The 18,150-nt window shown below is 37.8% G+C and overlaps 3 protein-coding genes across 3 annotated transcripts in view; 2 read left to right on the plus strand and 1 right to left on the minus strand.

Annotated features, from left to right (window-relative positions):
• The window catches only part of LOC135695619 (CD151 antigen), a 133,170-nt gene extending 122,311 nt beyond the window's left edge, over positions 1-10,859 (plus strand). Inside the window, exon 12 of the mRNA XM_089109917.1 lies at positions 7,789-10,859. The gene's annotated coding sequence lies outside the window, so the exon portion shown is untranslated. The remainder of the gene's footprint in view (positions 1-7,788) is intronic.
• Positions 409-6,793, plus strand: LOC135695621 (acid-sensing ion channel 1-like). The gene has a single exon (XM_065214757.2). It carries the CDS (start codon positions 1,647-1,649, stop codon positions 3,015-3,017), a length of 1,371 nt encoding a protein of 456 aa, XP_065070829.1. The 5' UTR covers positions 409-1,646; the 3' UTR covers positions 3,018-6,793.
• On the minus strand, positions 4,452-16,869 carry LOC135695623 (CD151 antigen). Its single transcript, XM_065214759.2, has 7 exons — positions 16,647-16,869; positions 10,668-10,859; positions 9,492-9,566; positions 8,614-8,718; positions 7,170-7,334; positions 6,715-6,798; positions 4,452-5,104 (listed from the first exon to the last, which is right to left on the minus strand). Exons 1-7 carry the CDS (start codon positions 16,707-16,709, stop codon positions 5,042-5,044), a joined length of 747 nt encoding a protein of 248 aa, XP_065070831.1. The 5' UTR covers positions 16,710-16,869; the 3' UTR covers positions 4,452-5,041.
• Between the last annotated feature and the right edge of the window lie 1,281 nt (positions 16,870-18,150).

An 18,150-nucleotide genomic window follows, 5' to 3' on the forward strand; every position in this document is an offset into this window, starting at 1 on the left:
CACGTTAACAAAACAGAGAATATTTTATTAGCTTTAAACCCGATATTGACAATTGCATACTAAATTTTTTATTTAGTGGCGTTAGATATCGCTTTTGGAGTGTACACGTAATATGTTAATGATTGGATAACATTAGCGTTCCGAACACTGGAGCCACAAAATATCCTAAAAATAACAACGAACCCTCTTGGATTCCCAAGGTAATTCAAGCCCCCACCTCCCCTACGCTCCTATATTGTCCGCACCCATGACTTTTTGGCTTTGAAGGGCTTTGTTTGAGAAGGAACAAAAATGCCATTTGGCTTAGGATACTGTAAGTTAAGTAAACTTTTAAGAAGGAAAAAGATTTTAATGTTAAAGTTGATGACGACAGAGTATATTTTCTGACGGCTGGCGGAGCTTGAACCAACAACTGAAATTTTAAAGAAGTCATCCCTGAGATTGGAATTAAAAAGTTGAAGAAATTTTGAGCATAATTCTGATTTCAGGGATTTTCTCTACCAAGGCAGAGTCGAGAAGGAATTTTATTTCTCATAAAAACAATATGCTGCTGATACAGTAGAAACCCGCATAAAAGAACCTAGGTTTTTTCTGGCAGCCTGAATAGGTTCTTAATTAACAGGCTGCTATTCTAAAGTCCAGTCTAAAAGGTTCTTAACAAGGTTCCTATATACCTACAGGCCTTGCACACATTAACAATGTTTTCCACCGCAAGAATTCTAATGGACACACTTAAACCAGCTTTTTTAATGAATTTCAACCAATCAAATGAATTTGTATTGTTGGGTTGTCCAATTAGAATGCAACATACCATGACCTGATTTATTCTAAAAACCCTTTTTTCTTACATATGTATATATAAAAACCTTTCCAAATTTCAACCCTTTCGGGGGTTCTTGATTATGGGGTTTTAAAGGTTAAATTTCAGCCTCAATGTTCTTATAAAAACAGGTTTCTACTGTCTTAAAAAAAACTTTTCCACTAATTGTGCACGAGAAACTTCAATTCAATTCAACATTTGTCATCTACTGTAACCTGGAATTTAAACTGAATTTACAACAATACTTCTGACTTTAATTCCTCTGATTTTGTGGGGAGAGGGGGTTAATGCCTGTATTTGTAAAGTAGTGATAGTGACAAGCAAAATCTTTTATGGGCTTTGCTTCTCTATTTGAAACTATTTATGTTGCTATGCAAATTGCTATCTATATTTAATTTCGCAAATGTGATTATTCATTTTGTTTCAAAGATGAAAAAAACTTTTCTGTCTTCTCTGATATAATTATATGACCAACTGACTGGCTGGCTGAATCAATAATCGCTCCACATGCTAACTTCAGTTAGTCTCAAAAAAGTTTTAGTAATTTTGAAAATTGTTAATAGTTGTCATGAATTCAACCTGCAATTGTTTACGCTAAATGCATCAATTTCAATTTGTCTGATGCTTTCAAGATAAAATTCAATAACTGATTAAGTTTCCTTGCTGTGTACTAAATTTGGTTCTGCTTACAGAAGCTAGATACCTGCTTGAATAACCAATTCGTCATCTTTTCTTATCACCAAACAGTCTACTCCTATCCGCTTTAAGCAGAAGTTTGAACATCCAGAAGAATCACAAAGAATAATTACCAAAGCTGTGGACCAAGATGGAGGTAAAGAAGTTTGCAGAAAATATGACCCTTCACGGAGTAGGGAGGTTTTCTATCTCTAAATCAAGGGTCATGAGATTGATATGGTTGGTGTTTTTGCTTGCCTTCCTATCATTGTTGGTTATTTCCCTAATGGCAACATTGCGTCGATATTTCAGCAAGGAGTCATTTACAAAAGAAAGGACCGTCATAGTTGCAAAGATCCAGTTTCCCTCCGTTACCATTTGCGGCCCAAGTCTGAGTAAAGACAAGCTAAAGAAATTCACCATGACGTCAAAGAAAAGTATTGAAACAGAAAAACAATTTGAGAAGATCTTAGACAAATTAGAAAGCGAAGCTAACTTACCAAAGGTAACACCGGACGAAGATCAATTATTCATGAAGAATTTATCCGGACCCGGGCTTGCTAATCGGTACCTTTACTCCATGGGCACACAAAGGATTCCAGTAATGAAACGGGGATATTGCTACAAGATCAACCCAAACGGAACTTTCTTCCAGAAAGAAGCCGGTTCTGATGAGGCATTGTCTGCATTTTTCTTTTTAAACGTAACCGATGCAATCTCCGGTGCTAAATCTGATACAGGAGACTCTATTGAGATAATCGTGCAAGATCACCAGGAGCATCCATTTTTAGATTCCGGATCTGTTTTTGCACCCGTCGGCTACTTAACACGCATTGAAATTCGTAAAACAGTTATACATAGATTAAAGGCTCCTTACCATTCAAAATGCACTAATGGTGAGGACATGCAGTTATTATTTCGAGGAAAATACACGGCCAGTAACTGCCAACAATCATGCTTTTTAGCTAGAGCATCAAGAAATTGCAAAGCCCTCAGCTTTCTTTACAACCTTCATTTACCTGAAAATTTGAAAAAGCCTTTTCCCAATACAGAACTAGAATCGGCGTGCAGTCAAGGAACCTTACAGGAACTAATCGATACAGACTTTTCTTCTTGCAATTGCGCTTTGCCTTGCTTCGAAACGAAGTTCTATAAGTCTGCCTCATATTCAAAATGGCCGTCTACCGGAGACCTGACGCCATACAAATCACTTTTTAGCGCAGCGCTTGGCCTAAACCGAAGCGTAATGACGGATGAGTTTGTACGAAACAATTTCCTCATGATCAACATATTTTTTGGTGATATGTCATACCAACGAATTACAGAGGTTGGGGAGTATACAATGGCCAAGCTTGTAAGTGAAGTTGGCGGACAAATGGGAATCTGGTTGGGAGCATCCATGTTTTCCGTCATTGAGGTCATCTTTCTATTTTGCAAATTATTACACCGCCTCTTTACAAGAAGGAAGGTCATGAAAAAGAATATCACAATTGAAAATGTGAAAGTCGAGCAAACTGTGTAGTTGATGTCCCAGACATAGACAAGGGGCTCGTGCATCAAATGTTTATGTAGGGACTGAACGGGGTCCTACCTGCAAGCAAGTATAAACAGGCGCAAAATTGTTTTAAAGAGAGTACTTAAGTGTTTCCTTTACCATATCAGTACTCAAGTGCTGCTCAAAGATCTTCATTAGCCCCCTCCTAACAAATCAGTTTTCCCCCACCCTATAATGGTATCGACACTTTACGGATATCTAGCAAACTTCACAACGTTATTGTTCATGCATGCAATCACATACAATGTACACATGAAATGCTAATTTGAAGCATGAACAAAGTGATTGATAAACTGTTTCGTTATTTTGCAAAGTCGACATTAGGTTAACACTCCATAACCCTTTTATGCATAGAATTTCTACAGTTGAGATTCGCTGTCTCGAAATATTCAGGGATCTTTGTACGAAGATATTCAAGATGGCTATCAGTTTTTAGTCCAAAGAAAATAAAGAAGAAGTAATAAACCGTTCGAGATAATGAATGGTGGGGATAGCAGGTATTCAACATAGCAAACGTCGACTTTATTTGTTTATGTCTGTCCACAGCTTTATTATATAGCCTCTATCGCCAGATTTTTATGATATATGAGTCGGAACCTTGGAGTTCTAATGACTTTGCTTAAATTGTCGGATCTACACAAATAACCTGCTTCTATTCAGAGTGCTTGGAGATATTTATAAAATATTATCATGAAACGCTATTTAATTATTCAGTAAATCTAAACATTTCACTACTGTGTTATGCAAAGCAAGAGGTTAATTAGTAATATTTATTGTTCTAATTATTAAAGCAATCACTGTACTTACTTTGATTAACAAATAGAAAATTAAATTGTCACTTATTAGAGATAGTGCTTGTTTGATAGCTTCCTTTGAAAATTTCTGAAAAGCTTTTTCTATAGGTACGCAGTACTGATTGGACAACTACCGCAAATCCTCGAATTGCCCCCCGCCCTCAAAAAGCCCCCTCTCGAATAAGCCCCCCCCTAAAACTGCAAATTATCAATTAGCATCCCCTCGAATAAGCCCCCACCGCTACCGTAAATTCTCGAGTTAGACCCCTCGATATGTTGATTGTTGCCAACTGAGGTTGCATTTGGCGTTTTATTCAATTACCACAAAAATTAATTCTTTTGGTAATAATTACTTAAATGTTTATAAAAAAAATCATACTAAAGTATACGAGGTCTTTTAGTAATTTCTTTTTGATTTTTTACTATACTTTTATAGGCTAATTCAAGGATACTGGTCATATGTCCGTGATTTTCTGATATTTCCAGCAAAACTGTTACTCAGTGACCTTCGAAGCAACTTTTAGTTTGTAGTTGTAGATAAAAACAAGAAATAAAAATGATATTAATCACACTCAGGCAGATTTTGCAGAAAAAAGAACACTGAACCTTAGTAAGAAAATCATTTCAATGCATTTTAGCCAAGGAGCTCGACCCTAGATTGCTTCTACAAATACTCCTTTTCTAAGAAATGTCAATCTTCACATTCCAATTTGTATAATATTGATAAAAATACATAAAAGAGTTAAAGCATAACTATTACTAAATAAAAAACTTCACATTACTAAACCTTGCTATTCATACAGATTGTCTTTTTGTCTATACTCCAAAGGGGTACTCTGGCTAGTTTAGGACAGGGTTCCTAACTGCTGTGAAAATATTTTTTGTACACGTTTTGAGAAATTTTGGTCATGAAAAGGAAACAACAATCAAGATTTCATATGAATCTCTTTAATGATTACAAAAGAGCGAGAGCAAAGGGTTATTTCGCCCTCTTTGTCCCTTCTATCAAAGGGCAAGAGTGAATGCCCCCTTGCACCCCCCGCTCCGTTGTCCCCGCAGAAAACCACCACCCCCTGGCGTCTAATCTTTTTGAATAAGACTCGTACTACTTCACTTCAATAACCGTCCTGTAAGGACAAAATACTTCACTCATATGACACGTATTTCATAATGAGCCACTTGTCCAAGTAAGACTGTCTAGATAGGTTTTGTGGCCTCCTCTTTCTTGAAGATAGTAAATGCCGCCATTAGTTGAAATATCTGTAAAATACAAAAGTTTTAATTGTCTGAGATTGCTGTTTTTAAAAAATTTTATTTGAGATATATTTACACCCTGAGCTTCATTTTGCCAATTGATTAAAGTAAGACACAAGCGGAGGACCAGCAGTTGTTAAAGACAAGGTTGGCCATACCATTATGCCATTCCCCCGAATAATATTCTACTGATAATTTTGGTCCAATCTTATTTTATCATAATGTTTTTTCAATTCATCATTGTAATGATGGCCCCCTTCCTTATTATTAATTTGGCTTTCCTAGTCCAATAGAACCGGTCGTTCCTGGGACAGGATTTGAAATTGAGCCCAAACAACCAAGGTGATTTGGGTACCTATCTTCGGAAAATCTTTGGCGCAGAGCCTTGAGTAGGTAATTTTTGGTGCAGGATATGGAGAAGGAAAGCTCATTAATCACTCAATAGCCAACTATTTTTCCGTTGTGACTCTAGATACTGTTCAATGGGAAAGATGCAATAAAGGCATGTTTTTACAAATTCTACATTCATTTAGCACAAGCAAGTCAGGCCATGACACAAAAAATGTTGTTGGAAAGAAATGTTCAGCGCACAGCCACCGTCAAATTCATCCTTGCAAACAAAAGGATTTGAATTCTTCAATATTCCTTCAAAATAAGTATACTGTCAAATATTCAACATAGGGGCTAGCATCTTTTTAAAGTAAATGGGTACCTCTGCCTTCATATAAGCAACGAATGAATCTCTGTCGTGTTTACAATCATGGATGAGAATATTCTAAACCTATCTTCATTCTTGGAATCTACAAACTTGGTCTAGAATTTTCTGCTTTGATGAGGAGGTATAAACAGTGGCGGAGCCACGGGGGGATTGCGGGACTAGTCCCCACACTTTTTTAGAAAGTTAGTCCTTGAGATTCTTGCAAAGCTGATGACAAAACTTCGGGGGAGGGGGGGGGGTATGTACATTATCTAGATCGTCACATTTTAATGACATTTCTAGGGAGACAAGAGGTGTTTCCTCCGGAAGAAAATGTTTCAAACTGGGAAAAAAGGCGTGGTCCAAAAGGGCGCGATCCCTGACAAGCCTTTTGCCCCCCCCCCCCCCACTTATCTCAGACTGGAGCCGCCACTGGGTAGAAAGATGTTAAACTAGATCTAAATCGCTTCTTTAACCAACAAGCTCACATTTGACACTTGTTGATAAATAGTTTAGTACCTTTGAATTGCTTGTGATTAACCTATTAGGAAACCGATTTATCTTCATGTGACCAGGCAATTTCTGACATTTTCAGCTCATCCCTTTTAGCATCTTGCTTGTGAAGCTTATAATGAGTGTGAGGCTATCGTAGACACGATACAATTGAAGGTTTTTGCTATAAATCTGTTTTAATAGCGATAGCAGTTTCTGCTCTCACTTGTTTGCTAATTATATGTTTTATAACATAAGTATGGTAAAATTACAGCCTTGGAATATCAAAGTTACGAAAAATCTATTTCCCATTGACTGTTTCAATAATAAACCGTTTTATACCAGAGGTATCATGGAGCATTTGACCCTGATTAACTTTGGAGCATGCAACCTTTGGAAATTTCTTTATAGTACCTCTTCCACCTACCTCTGTAGCAAGAATCGCAGCAGCAAGACCACCAAGTATTAGCAGGTGTTCGCTTCCCCATTCCTTCATCTTTGCAATGCATCCCTGTTAATAGAAATAAGTGCGAGCTGTGGTACTTTTCCGGATCTTTGGCGAAAGCAATATGGAGATGGAAGAAGTGACATTTAATGTGGTTCAGATATTCTCATTTGAAGTTTTGGAAACATTTGATAGTATTCTCTTATACTAAGGAGTACGCCCTTTTCAGCCCTCCCACATTTAGACTGGTGCGCGGTCCCTGATATCGGCTAGAATACAAGTACTCTTTATAAAGTTGAACCTCGCCATTTTAACATCAAAGCAGCTATCGCCATTGCAGATGGGCCTCGGTTCAATCTTAAGAAACCCTTGCTGTGCATATCCGTCAATCAGTCAAATACAAGGTGTTCTTATCTCAACCGTTTCTCCATACTTACCGATTCGAAAGTTTCACTTGACATTGTTTGGTTGCTAGATTCTGTGTGATTTTTCTTGTTCCCATCAATGCAGCTAGTAGGAAATTGTTGGTTGTTACTTTGGTTGTTCTTAACCCAGTCGGAGTTTTTGTAGTCGTTAACACTATACGCTCCACAACATTTCATCTAGATAAAAAATATTACACTTTCAATGATGAAAGATCGCTTGCTATTAGAAATAGGTTTAAAGAAATAAATTGGTAAACAAAAAGATTCAAGGAAGTTATGATTATTTTTGCAACTTTGACTAATGACAAAAAGTCACGGGAATCAATATTGAGAAAAATACTAGAACCAAATTGTTTGGAAATTCCGTGACAAAATGAAGTGAGAAACGCTATATCTTGCTTTAGATGTTTCAGTCAATTACCTGTTGTCAGCAAGTTTTGAGAATCAAACATACAGTAGAACAATCGGCACGATTAAATAAACAACAATTAGAAATACTTTTTATTTACATGAAACAATACGTAAGTTTTTTAAACAATGTATGTACGCTGCTTTTTCACTTAGTGGATCATTTGATTTTTTTTCTATTTTCTTTAATCAATTTCAGATGATTTACTGATATTCTTTTCAGATTCGTCAGCTACTGGTTAAAGAACTGTTTCTACCAAAAGCCTTTTTCGGTGAGTAGGATAAACTTTTCATGTTTTCTGTCACCCTTTTTAAAAAATACTTATTTTTATGATGATATGTTTTCGTCATAAGCATTGCTTTCATCTTCCTTGAAACTTTAATTTTTTCATTAATTTGTTTGTTGTTATCCGTTACTCTCTTGTAATTCAATTGAACTTTCGAGTTGAAGTGTCAAGAAAAAATCTAACTTTGATGTCAAAAATCGAAGACTAATTGATGTGAATAGCTTCCTTATCATATAATATCTTATAATAAAATTAAATATTCATCAATTTGCATCTACATATTTTGAATTAAGGATATTGTAACCTGGTAGACTATTAGTCCTGGATACTTTTTTTGGCAAGGTTGATACGAGGGTCTTCAAAGGGCAGGAGGTTGGAATCCACCGTACCACGCAACTCTAGTTGAAATCCTCCGTTCAAAGGAGGTTGAATCCACCGTACCACGCAACTCTAGTTGAAATCCTCCGTTCAACTATATATTACCTTCGCCCTTCCAACATCTCCTTCGCAGTTTAGGTTTACCCTCGCAGTATAACGAATGCCTTACTGATTTGACAAAAAAGACTATTGGAAAGTCTATATTAGGGATATTTTATATCGAGACAGGGAGAAGCGTGTGGAATCAATAATCTTTAGTGCAGTATCTTCGTTGTTTAGTTGCGAATAGCCCCTCTCAATTACATATGTCTTTACATATGTCTTTTAATCAAAAGACGGCCTATTCTGAGTATGTAAATAGCTGTTGAATTTAAAGCAGTTACCTCTTTCTGTATATTATTGATTGCTTCTGTGATCGGGCCATTTCCTTTCAAACCGTACGTTTTTTGAATTGCTTTCGTAACCGCATCCTTAACATACTCTTCCGCCTAAATAAAAAGGTAAAAAACATCCACGATGTCATGTTTGCTTTATATATAGTCATTCGGAGTACATATATGGGCATTGGTATATTGTCATGCATGGACAAGAATAAACGGTTATAGAAGTAGAGTTGAATCCCGTTAACGGCTGTTGTACAACCGGCATGCTTTGCGGCAGCTGTCTTGGGATATTGAATGTGTTTTGTATTTCCATGCAGTACGATATTATGCCAGGTTTTAGAATTACATTCGCAAAACGTCCCGGTTGCGCAAGAGCCAAAGCTTACCTCGAAACTCATTTTCTATTCCCATTGGATTTTTCCTGCACTCTTTAAGACAAAAGTTGTACCCCATGTTAGTCGGACAGTCACTTAGTCGGGCCCTATCCTTACCTCCGTTGTAGGTATCTAAATTGACATAATTTTATGGAAAGTCAAGTAAAAAAAATTAGATAAATTATAATTGGTCGCCTGTTTTAAGATGAGGTTATTGCCACTTTGTTATTCCCTCGAAGGCTCCAGGCTCCAACATGACTTTCAGAGAAGCCTGAAACATACATTTCACTAAGAGATAATTCAGGGTTATTTTTGGAGACCAAAAAGCGAAAGTTTTCAAATGTGTGGGTTATCCCCCATCTTGATGTTAAAGAAAATGTTTTAAAATGATTATGTCGCATATGCATGCTTGTTGATCCCGCGAAGGGGGGTTAACTCGCTCGGTAGAAGACTCTCTCTTATTCGTCTCCTTAACAAATAAACAAAGAAATCGAATTGACGTACCTTTCCCTTGAAGGCAAAAGCAACGGAAACGCAGCCGATTTCAAACAACATAATCACACCAACGAATGCCATGTACTAGAAGGAAAATGCTTTAACATTGTTTACAGATGCAGTATAAAAGCGGCCGATTTAGCACCCTGGGTACCATGGCCACAAAATTTTGAGCACGTAAACATAATGCGAAGCAGAGAAGCGGAGGAGCGGCTAGAAGAGAAGACTCCTATCTCCTCCACTCCTATCTTCTGTTTCCGCTCTCGAATTTATGTCTCTGGTACTCAGGGTACCGATTTAAGGCCTACGATAATTTTCGCGCTTTCGTTTGAGCGCTTGGTGCTACCCGCGAACAAAGTCCCTGCGTACGACAAAAGTTCTCTAAAGAAAGCGTACGAATGGGCGCAACGCATCCGTGAACGACATGACTTTAGTCGAGATAAACCTTAGGATAACGGTTTTTCAGTTTTTTACGCCATCATTGTGCTGTAAATTTATTCAAATGTATACTTAGCTTGACCCCTGTTAGCAGATGACTCCACATAACGGACACTCCTCCAGATTCTTCACTACAACGAATAGTAACTCTGGCTTAGCGGGTTGCAACTTTTGTATAACTGGTTGGAGTGCCCGTAACAACTTGCATTATTACACCAGGTTAATCTTGAGGTAGGTATCTATCTCAAAATTAACCTGGTCTTCAAGGCGCAACTTTAAAGGCAGCGTGTCCGTACAACAATCTTTGAATAGGGGAGAGGGGGCGTAGCTGGTTCTATAAAACTCTGTGGTCTAATGAAGCTTGGTCTACAAACCAATCAAATCACAGAGCTTAGGACGATGGCGTCTATGAATCACAGAATTTCTGTCAAAATGTGATCAGCAGTTTAAGTGATTGCACAATTTAGGCCGTAGATGCCCAAACCCCAAACTTTTGGGTTGGCCGGCAAATAAAAACAGTTTCTAGATTCTAAGTTTGTTACTTATTTCACCAATGTTTCTAAACTTTGAAGATTAATAAAAAACGGCAAATCAATTCATCCTTAAAGTGTATTTCATCCCTGCCAAAAAGGTTGTTTGTGTATCTCTTCTAAATTGCGCAAGATTTCACTGAACTAGTCTCTTCCCATTAAAGTTACAATAAGATCAATAGGCTTTTCAGTTCAGAAAATGGATGTATAGCCTTACCAGAAGCAGACAACACTTGTTTTCTTTGCATGCCCCACATATTCCTAGAAATGCCACAAGGAAAATCGCAATGCCTCCAACGAGAATCACCGTTGAAGGAGTCTGGATTCCATTTGAACCCAAAACAGTGTCGTAATCACCACTTTTGTATCTGATCCAACCAGCTAAGGCCATAACAGCAGTACCTAAAACCTACAAAAAGCGAGTCATATCAGAATCGTCCTAATGACGCAAGGAGCATTAACAATCGTTAAACTGTCTCTTAAGCTTTTGCAAAACGACTAAACATTTCACTCAACATTTATTTAGCGAAGTTGAGCGACGTTTAGCAAGGGTTGCAAAACGTGACTAAACTTTTCACTAAACAACCTTTTTGAACTGCGATCTGTGTAAGACGCTGTGGGGGTTGTAGATGATCTAACATAGGAATTTTCTTTCTATTTTGGTTGTTGTACGTTAGCATAAAAGACTTCAAGTGCAAAGACTGGGTAAAAATAAAAATTGATAAAAGAAAGGAAAATAAAATACTTTTTAGCATATCGATAACAAATTTGACTGTTGAAGAAGACACAGTAGCCTACAAGAAGACGAAGCAAATGTCTCACGAAGGCATTCTAGAGATTTTTGGTCACGTTGAAACAGGAAAACCGAGAAAAACCCTGGAAAACCTTTGGATTCTCACAGCTAAAGCATCTGCGCTAGCACAACAAATGTATAATTGGTGGCAAAACGACTAAGCATTTGCTAAACAACACTAAACAACGCTAAAGATTTTTGACCAGAATCAAACTTGGCTCAACAACACTCAACCAAGAACAGAAGGAAAGAAGGAAAGTGAAGCTATGGCGGTCGCACGACTTGGATTCTATTACGTCTGTTTGTTCCTATGGTCGTTTTCATCGATCAAGAAGCTTGCATTTTGCAGCACCGACTCATTACCAATCATGTTAAATTATTTGGATATGGATGAAAATTTCTCTGAAAGCTATATATCTTCTTCGCTCTGGGTACAACGACAGAGCCGTGGGATACAGCTTCGACCAGATGGGCCTACTTTTATTCAAATGATGCTGTTACTCTGTGGCGATGTTGAAACATGCCCAGGTCCATCCATAAAGTGTTGTTCGTGTGCCAAAACAGTGAGAAAAAACCAAAGTAGAGCTATGTGTATGCAATGTCAGGACACATTACACCTGAAATGCTTGACCAAAGATCTTAATGAAGCTCGCTGTTTATCGTGCTTAACAAAACATGATCGCGAAAGTCCGAACGAAGCTGCTGACATTCAAAACACAGCAAATGGTGTAAACGCTGACACACATTATGAGTTACCCGAGCTGGCTGTATTGCAAAATAAGCCTGGCCTCAAAATCTTACATCAGAATATCAGAGGGCTCCTAAGGCCTGGTTCAAACGTCGCGCTTCTCATGTGCCGAACCTAACTCGAGAATTAAGTACATGAGGGGCGCGACGTTTGAATCAATTTGGTACGGCAGATTTAGTTAGGAGCGGCAAACTAGTTTGGATCGGCAGAGCTTGCCGAGCTGCACGGCTCCAGCGCGGCACGGTTTCAAGCGTCGAACTTGTCATGTACCGAACTCAATGCATAATTATATTTAATTTATTTTCCTTCCCAGAATTCATTTCTTTCTTGGAGGGGCATGCGTTTTAAACAAATATTTAAGATTGCGCGCCTTAACCAAGATACTTCATGTTACAATCCTAAACCCATTTGGTGCGACATGATTAAGTTCGACGTTTGAAACGGGAGTCGCGCTAAACATGCTCAAGTGTCGCTCCAAACAGAGTTAGGTTCGGCACATGAGAAGTGCGACGTTTGAACCAGGCCTAACACATAAACACAACATCTGTCATCTTTTAGAGAGCTTTAAAAAGATCCATATTCTCTCCCTCAGCGAAACTCACCTTTCAAAGGATGATGAGGCTCAGGCTAAAATTTCTGGCTACGATTTTATCGCAAAACCAAGACTTTCAAACCCGGATAAAGGAGGCGGCGTGGGGATATATATCGCATCCCATATACCATATCAACGAAGATTTGACCTTGATCAACCCGAAATGGAGTGTATTTGGTTGGAGATCCTATTTCCCAAAACAAAAGGTATCCTTATTGGCATAATTTACCGGCCACCAGATACGTCAAAATATCTTCCAGAAAATTACGCAACCAAATTTAAAACAATGATGGACATAATTTCTACGGAAGATAAAGAAACTCTTATTCTGGGTGATTTAAATTGTAATTATCAAGATAAAACAGACCACAAAGAATTAAAAGATATACTGTCTTCATTTGGACTGAAACAGCTGATCAAAGCTCCGACGAGGATAACTAGACTCTCGTCCACGCTTATTGATGTTATATGTTCAAATGAGCCACAAAACATTTGCTCCCCGACAGTAATTCCTGCTGGTCTTAGTGATCATGAGCTGATTGCTTGTGTCCGCAAACTGCACACAATATAACAAAAGCCCAAAGAAATTAACTGCAGAAACTATTCAAAGTACAACCAAGCTTCCTTTTGTGAGGATCTGGGATCTCGAAATTTTGATCGGATCTACTCAGCTACCTCTGTAAATACAGCATTGGCATTGTTCAATGAGACCTTAACACAATGCATAGACAAGCATGCGCCTTTTGTCAAGAAGCGTATAAAAGGAAGGCTTTGTCCATGGCTCTCTAAGGAACTCAAACAAGAAATGAATATCAGGGACCAGCTTCTTCGCAAGGCCCGACGCTCAAACACTGAATTAGACTGGTCTACATATAAGCGTAGCAGAAACAGAGTGAACAATCTTGTTAAAAGCAATAAAGCAAGATATAACAAAGAACTATTGCGGGATAATGCCGATTCTGCAGAAAAGTTTTGGTCTGCAATAAAGAAAATATACCCTACAAAGGAAACTTCGACGACTACAACATCAATGATAGAAGTGAATGGTCAAAAAATGACAGATACAAATGAAAAAGCAAATGCTTTCTCCAAACATTTTGCAACAGTAGCCAACGCCTTAAAGGCCAAAACGCTATTACTGAGAAATTTTATCTGGATGCCACAGAAGAGCTTTGCTTCCACCGAGGAAAAACACTTCCGCTTCCAATCAGTCAATCCAATCCAAGTCTATAATGAGTTGAATCGTCTTAAACGAAAGAAAGCAGTGGGTGTCGATAATTTTCCATCTGGAATGATAAAAGACGCGGCATCTTTTGTAGCTGAACCACTGACCTACATCATCAACATGTCTATTGAAACAGGTTTGGTACCATCCGACTGGAAAATAGACATCGATTGCAGGGACTTTAAGTTACAAGTATCTTGGAGTGCATCTAGATCAATCATTGAACTTTGCAACCCACTTTGACAAGGTTTTTAAAAAAGCTACAGGAAGATTAAATTTGCTTCGACGCATTAGGAGCTCCATTGACTCTGCGAGCGCTGAAAAGATCTATCGCACCATGATAATGCCTGTTTTTGGATATTGTGGTACGCTGTCCCTCGGTTGGTCTACATCATACAAGAAAAGAATTGAAAGTCTTGAGAGTAGAAGCCTTGATGTTATTAAATCGACCAAGGTTACGTCTGTCAGCTTGCGTGTGCCCAGTATCAATGCAGGAGTGAAAAAGAGGTCCTGTAATTTGGTGTTTGATACCTTACATGGCAATGTTTGTGATGCAATGACAGATTACTTCGTTATAAATGCTCATGGGAAAAATACTAGAAACGACAAACATCTAGTCAAGTTGCCTCAAGTGAAAACAGAATTTGGACGCAAAGGTTTTTACTATCAGGCAGGAAAGGAATTTAATGACCTGCCACTAAGTGCAAGAAAGATTAAATCTAGAACTATTTTTAGACGATTTTTAGAAACTCATTTTAATTGATGTAAAATTATTCTATCTTTAGATTGGACTATATTGAACTTTTGTAATCTGTTTTTAGATCTTACCATTAATTTATTAAGTATCAGGACCCTAATGACAACAGTACATATTGTACTGATAGGTTATCCTGTTAAAATATTCGATTTATTATTATTATTATAACACGACTAAACAACATGAAACAGGGTGGCAAAACAAATAAACTTTTCGCTAAAAAAAGTTGTGTGAAATGTTTAGTAAAATTTTTAGTCGTTTTGCCAGGGCTTTAGGCTTAGCTATTCCATCACTCCTTGAATCTGAAGCTTTTTCCAGATAGATAACTTCTTTCCTAAGTTTACGACAAAAATAGCATTATCACAACTGGTTGACGTTAATGCAAATAAGTGACTTTCAACAAATTAGAAACGACGTTAGATAGTTTATTGTTCATACCAGCCAATCGCTGAGAGGACAGATAACATTAGAGACTGAGTCAAAAACAAGAGGTTTCATATACTATGGTATCTTACTTGTACCCATTGTCTGTAACAATGCCAAAACGCTCAAGAAACAATAGAGTATCGAAGCATGATGTCATCAACAATCTACTTCGAGAAATTTTTAATTTTGACTACATATTCTGGAAGCATAAAATAACACTCAATACCCAAAATCATTCATATATGCTCAAAATTGGGCAAGATATGGCCAATGAAAGGTTTCAAGTTTTCTAACGGATTACTGTTATTCTGGCCTGGTTCATTAGGTATGAACCAATACCAAATTGCAGAGGTTTGATGGGAAAAGAGCCTGGGCTTATGTGGCCATATCTCAGCCAATTCGTAATACTTTTAACTGATTTTGAGCATTTAGAGGTATTTAATAATGCTCTTTTTGGATGTATGGTCAAAATTAAAGTATTCTAAAAATATATTCATGTGACGTCATCGCTTCGGCACTCGATGCAAAGCGAGCGATATTGTACTTAACCTTAAATTCAATTCAACCCCTCCCCAGGCCTGCATTGTAGGAGCACATCGCATTGTCTTACATAGCTTGTGTTTTCAATAGCTTTGGGTCTGAAGCTCGCAAAGCTCTGCGTTTTACTTTATCAAATACAAATGTATTTGTAACGGGGTGAACAAGCTTCTAAAAGAAATGAAAAAATCATAAGTGCCTTACTGGGTTAACCTGCCCATATTTCAGACTGTTTGTCAATCATATCCTCAACCCCCCCACCTCCCAACCCCCAAAAAAGACATTATGCCAAAAAGGCCATTTTCCTAATCATAGAATGAATGCTACAACCCCCAAAAACCTATTGACACTGAAACAGGGATCACTGAACCTTTCCATCCCTCCCCCCTTCACTATTCCCCCGACATTCATACTACTCTTACTTATTAGAAAAACCTTGACTAAAGTAACTGATTGTACACAATGTGCTATTGACTCGACGGTTGCTTTCAGGAAACACTGTGCAAAACTAAAGTGTAATCCATCGGTTTACAAAAGGCAGTGTCATTGGGATCAATAACATTAATGATGAATCGAGCATTCTAAATGTTTCATCTTTTTCGATTAAGCTTGTGTACATAAGTTTTTACCTGATTCATTTTACATACAAAATATCAACAAAGATAAGACACTGCTGAGTACCCTCTTTTCAGTTATTTGTTTCTTTAATGTTCGTTAACCGAAATGAAAGAAAATTTTCGATAGGAGCTTTTATAAACACTATCTGATATGGAAAATTGGAAAGAATTTCAAATAATATTTCACTGGGGTGAACCTTTTTCTCGTTATGGCTGTCTGTGAGCTAGATAAATTGTTCGTGAAAGTCACACTTCTCAGATTGGATAACAGCGAACTTTGATCAGTGAAATCTACTTTGCTGCGGGTTTGATACTGTTGAAACCGCATCAGTTTTTGACCAAGTTAAGATTGAATTTGAACCTTTAAGCAAACCCTAAAATCAGCAATCCTTGAAGCTTTATAACGAGACTGTAAGACATTTGAACATTTAACTTGAATGGCCTAGACAAGCGCATAATGTTGACACTAAAGCCCCGTTGCGTTAAGAACAGAATACTTACAAGAAAGAATGAGTTTCCAATCACCAATGTGATTCTTGCACACAGTCGCCCACAATAACCCATGATGTAGCGAATTGAATTGATGTAGATCTTTAAAGATAAAAAAGGTTTGCTTCAGACTCAGTAGATTGTAGCTTGGCGTTCTTGTAACGAGAAACTACGTTATTTAGGGCTTCAAGCATATCAAGTTTCTAAATGCGTGCGCTTTTTCAGTTGTAACAATCATCTCAGCAAAACACTTCCTTGTTTGCAGATAGAGTGACAATGGCCTGACCGTAAAGGCCGACCTCCACTTGGCCGCGCGTACGGTGCGGCCAAGTCACCAAGTCTTGCAATTTGATTGGATAATCTCCAACGTACGTAGAGCGGCCGCTCTGAGAGTAGAACCAGGTTCTACTTTCAAAGCGTACAAAGTTTGAACGTGACGGGCAAGAATATTGCATCATACCGAGTCACTGGGCATGCGCTGACTTGACCGCACCGTACGCGCGGCCAAGTGGAGGTCGGCCTTAAGAATTGTAGCTGTGTATATGGCTAATCAGTTCGTCCGCAATTCTGTTTAACTATTTTTTAAACCGAAACACTGTAAATTTTTTGGAAAATTTTCCGTAAATTCTGTAACAGTGCCTTTTAACTTGATGCATTTCCTTGGTCTTTTTATCCAAATACGTGCACCATCTTTGAAAAGAATAAGCCCATGAAAAGAACTTTATTTTAAATTTGTTTGCCAACTTGAATTTTTGAAGTTTTGTTGACAGGTCTCTTAAAAACCTAACTGGTTTTGGTGGGGGTAATGTTTCCTAACTCTCTTCCTGTGTTAGGGGTGCGTATTCCTTTGAAGGAATTATTACAACTACTTTCCCCTTATTCCAATTCTGCCTGTCTAGCACGTTTAATCATATGAGAACGGAGAGAAAATTTTAAGGGCTGAATATCATCCCTTAAGTATACCTGACCCCACATCGTATGCAGGGATGCATCGGGGTTCAATCTTTGGGAAGCTTCAAAAATTTCCTACCAATCTGGCAAAGTATCAAGTTTTCCGGATTTTTCAATTAATCCAAATTTTAAGTGGAGATAAAGCACCCTACAAATGCACCCTATTCGAATACATCTGTAGTGGATCCAGCTTTTGAGTGCGCCATTTTATTGTTTATGGTTATTCACACTAAGGATAGACCTTTTTTATAACTATTCTCAAATACAGTATATTCGAGTCGCATGGTGCAAGTCCTGTTCTTATAGTGTGGTGAAATTACGATTTTACCCGGACAAAAATAATAAAAAGCTGTAATTTGGCACATAGGTTCCATACAATACTGGGAATAACCACTGATCAGTGCGCCATTATGGTATTTGCCCAAATAAGGAATTCCCAATGTCCAATTGATGGGGCTTTTTTCTGGTCATTTCCAAGTTATTATAGAACATCTGTGCCAAATTACAGCTTTATATTATTTTTATCCGGGTTAGACCGTTTTCATATCTAATTCCACTAAACTAT

This window comes from Rhopilema esculentum, chromosome 2, assembly GCF_057945365.1.
Source record: "Rhopilema esculentum isolate cy_ngs chromosome 2, ASM5794536v1, whole genome shotgun sequence".
In the NCBI taxonomy this organism is placed as follows: Eukaryota; Metazoa; Cnidaria; class Scyphozoa; order Rhizostomeae; family Rhizostomatidae; genus Rhopilema; species Rhopilema esculentum.

Excerpts from the sequence above, each read along its gene's own strand:
- LOC135695623 (XM_065214759.2), bottom strand. The coding sequence starts at position 16,709 with ATGGGTTATTGTGGGCGACTGTGTGCAAGAATCACATTGGTGATTGGA. Across the intron at positions 10,860-16,646 it reads TTGGAAACTCATTCTTTCTT|GTTTTAGGTACTGCTGTTAT; the intron begins GTAAGTATTCTG and ends CGCTTTTTGTAG. Across the intron at positions 5,105-6,714 it reads CTGCGATTCTTGCTACAGAG|ATATTTCAACTAATGGCGGC; the intron begins GTAGGTGGAAGA and ends TGTATTTTACAG.
- LOC135695621 (XM_065214757.2), top strand. The coding sequence starts at position 1,647 with ATGGAGGTAAAGAAGTTTGCAGAAAATATGACCCTTCACGGAGTAGGG.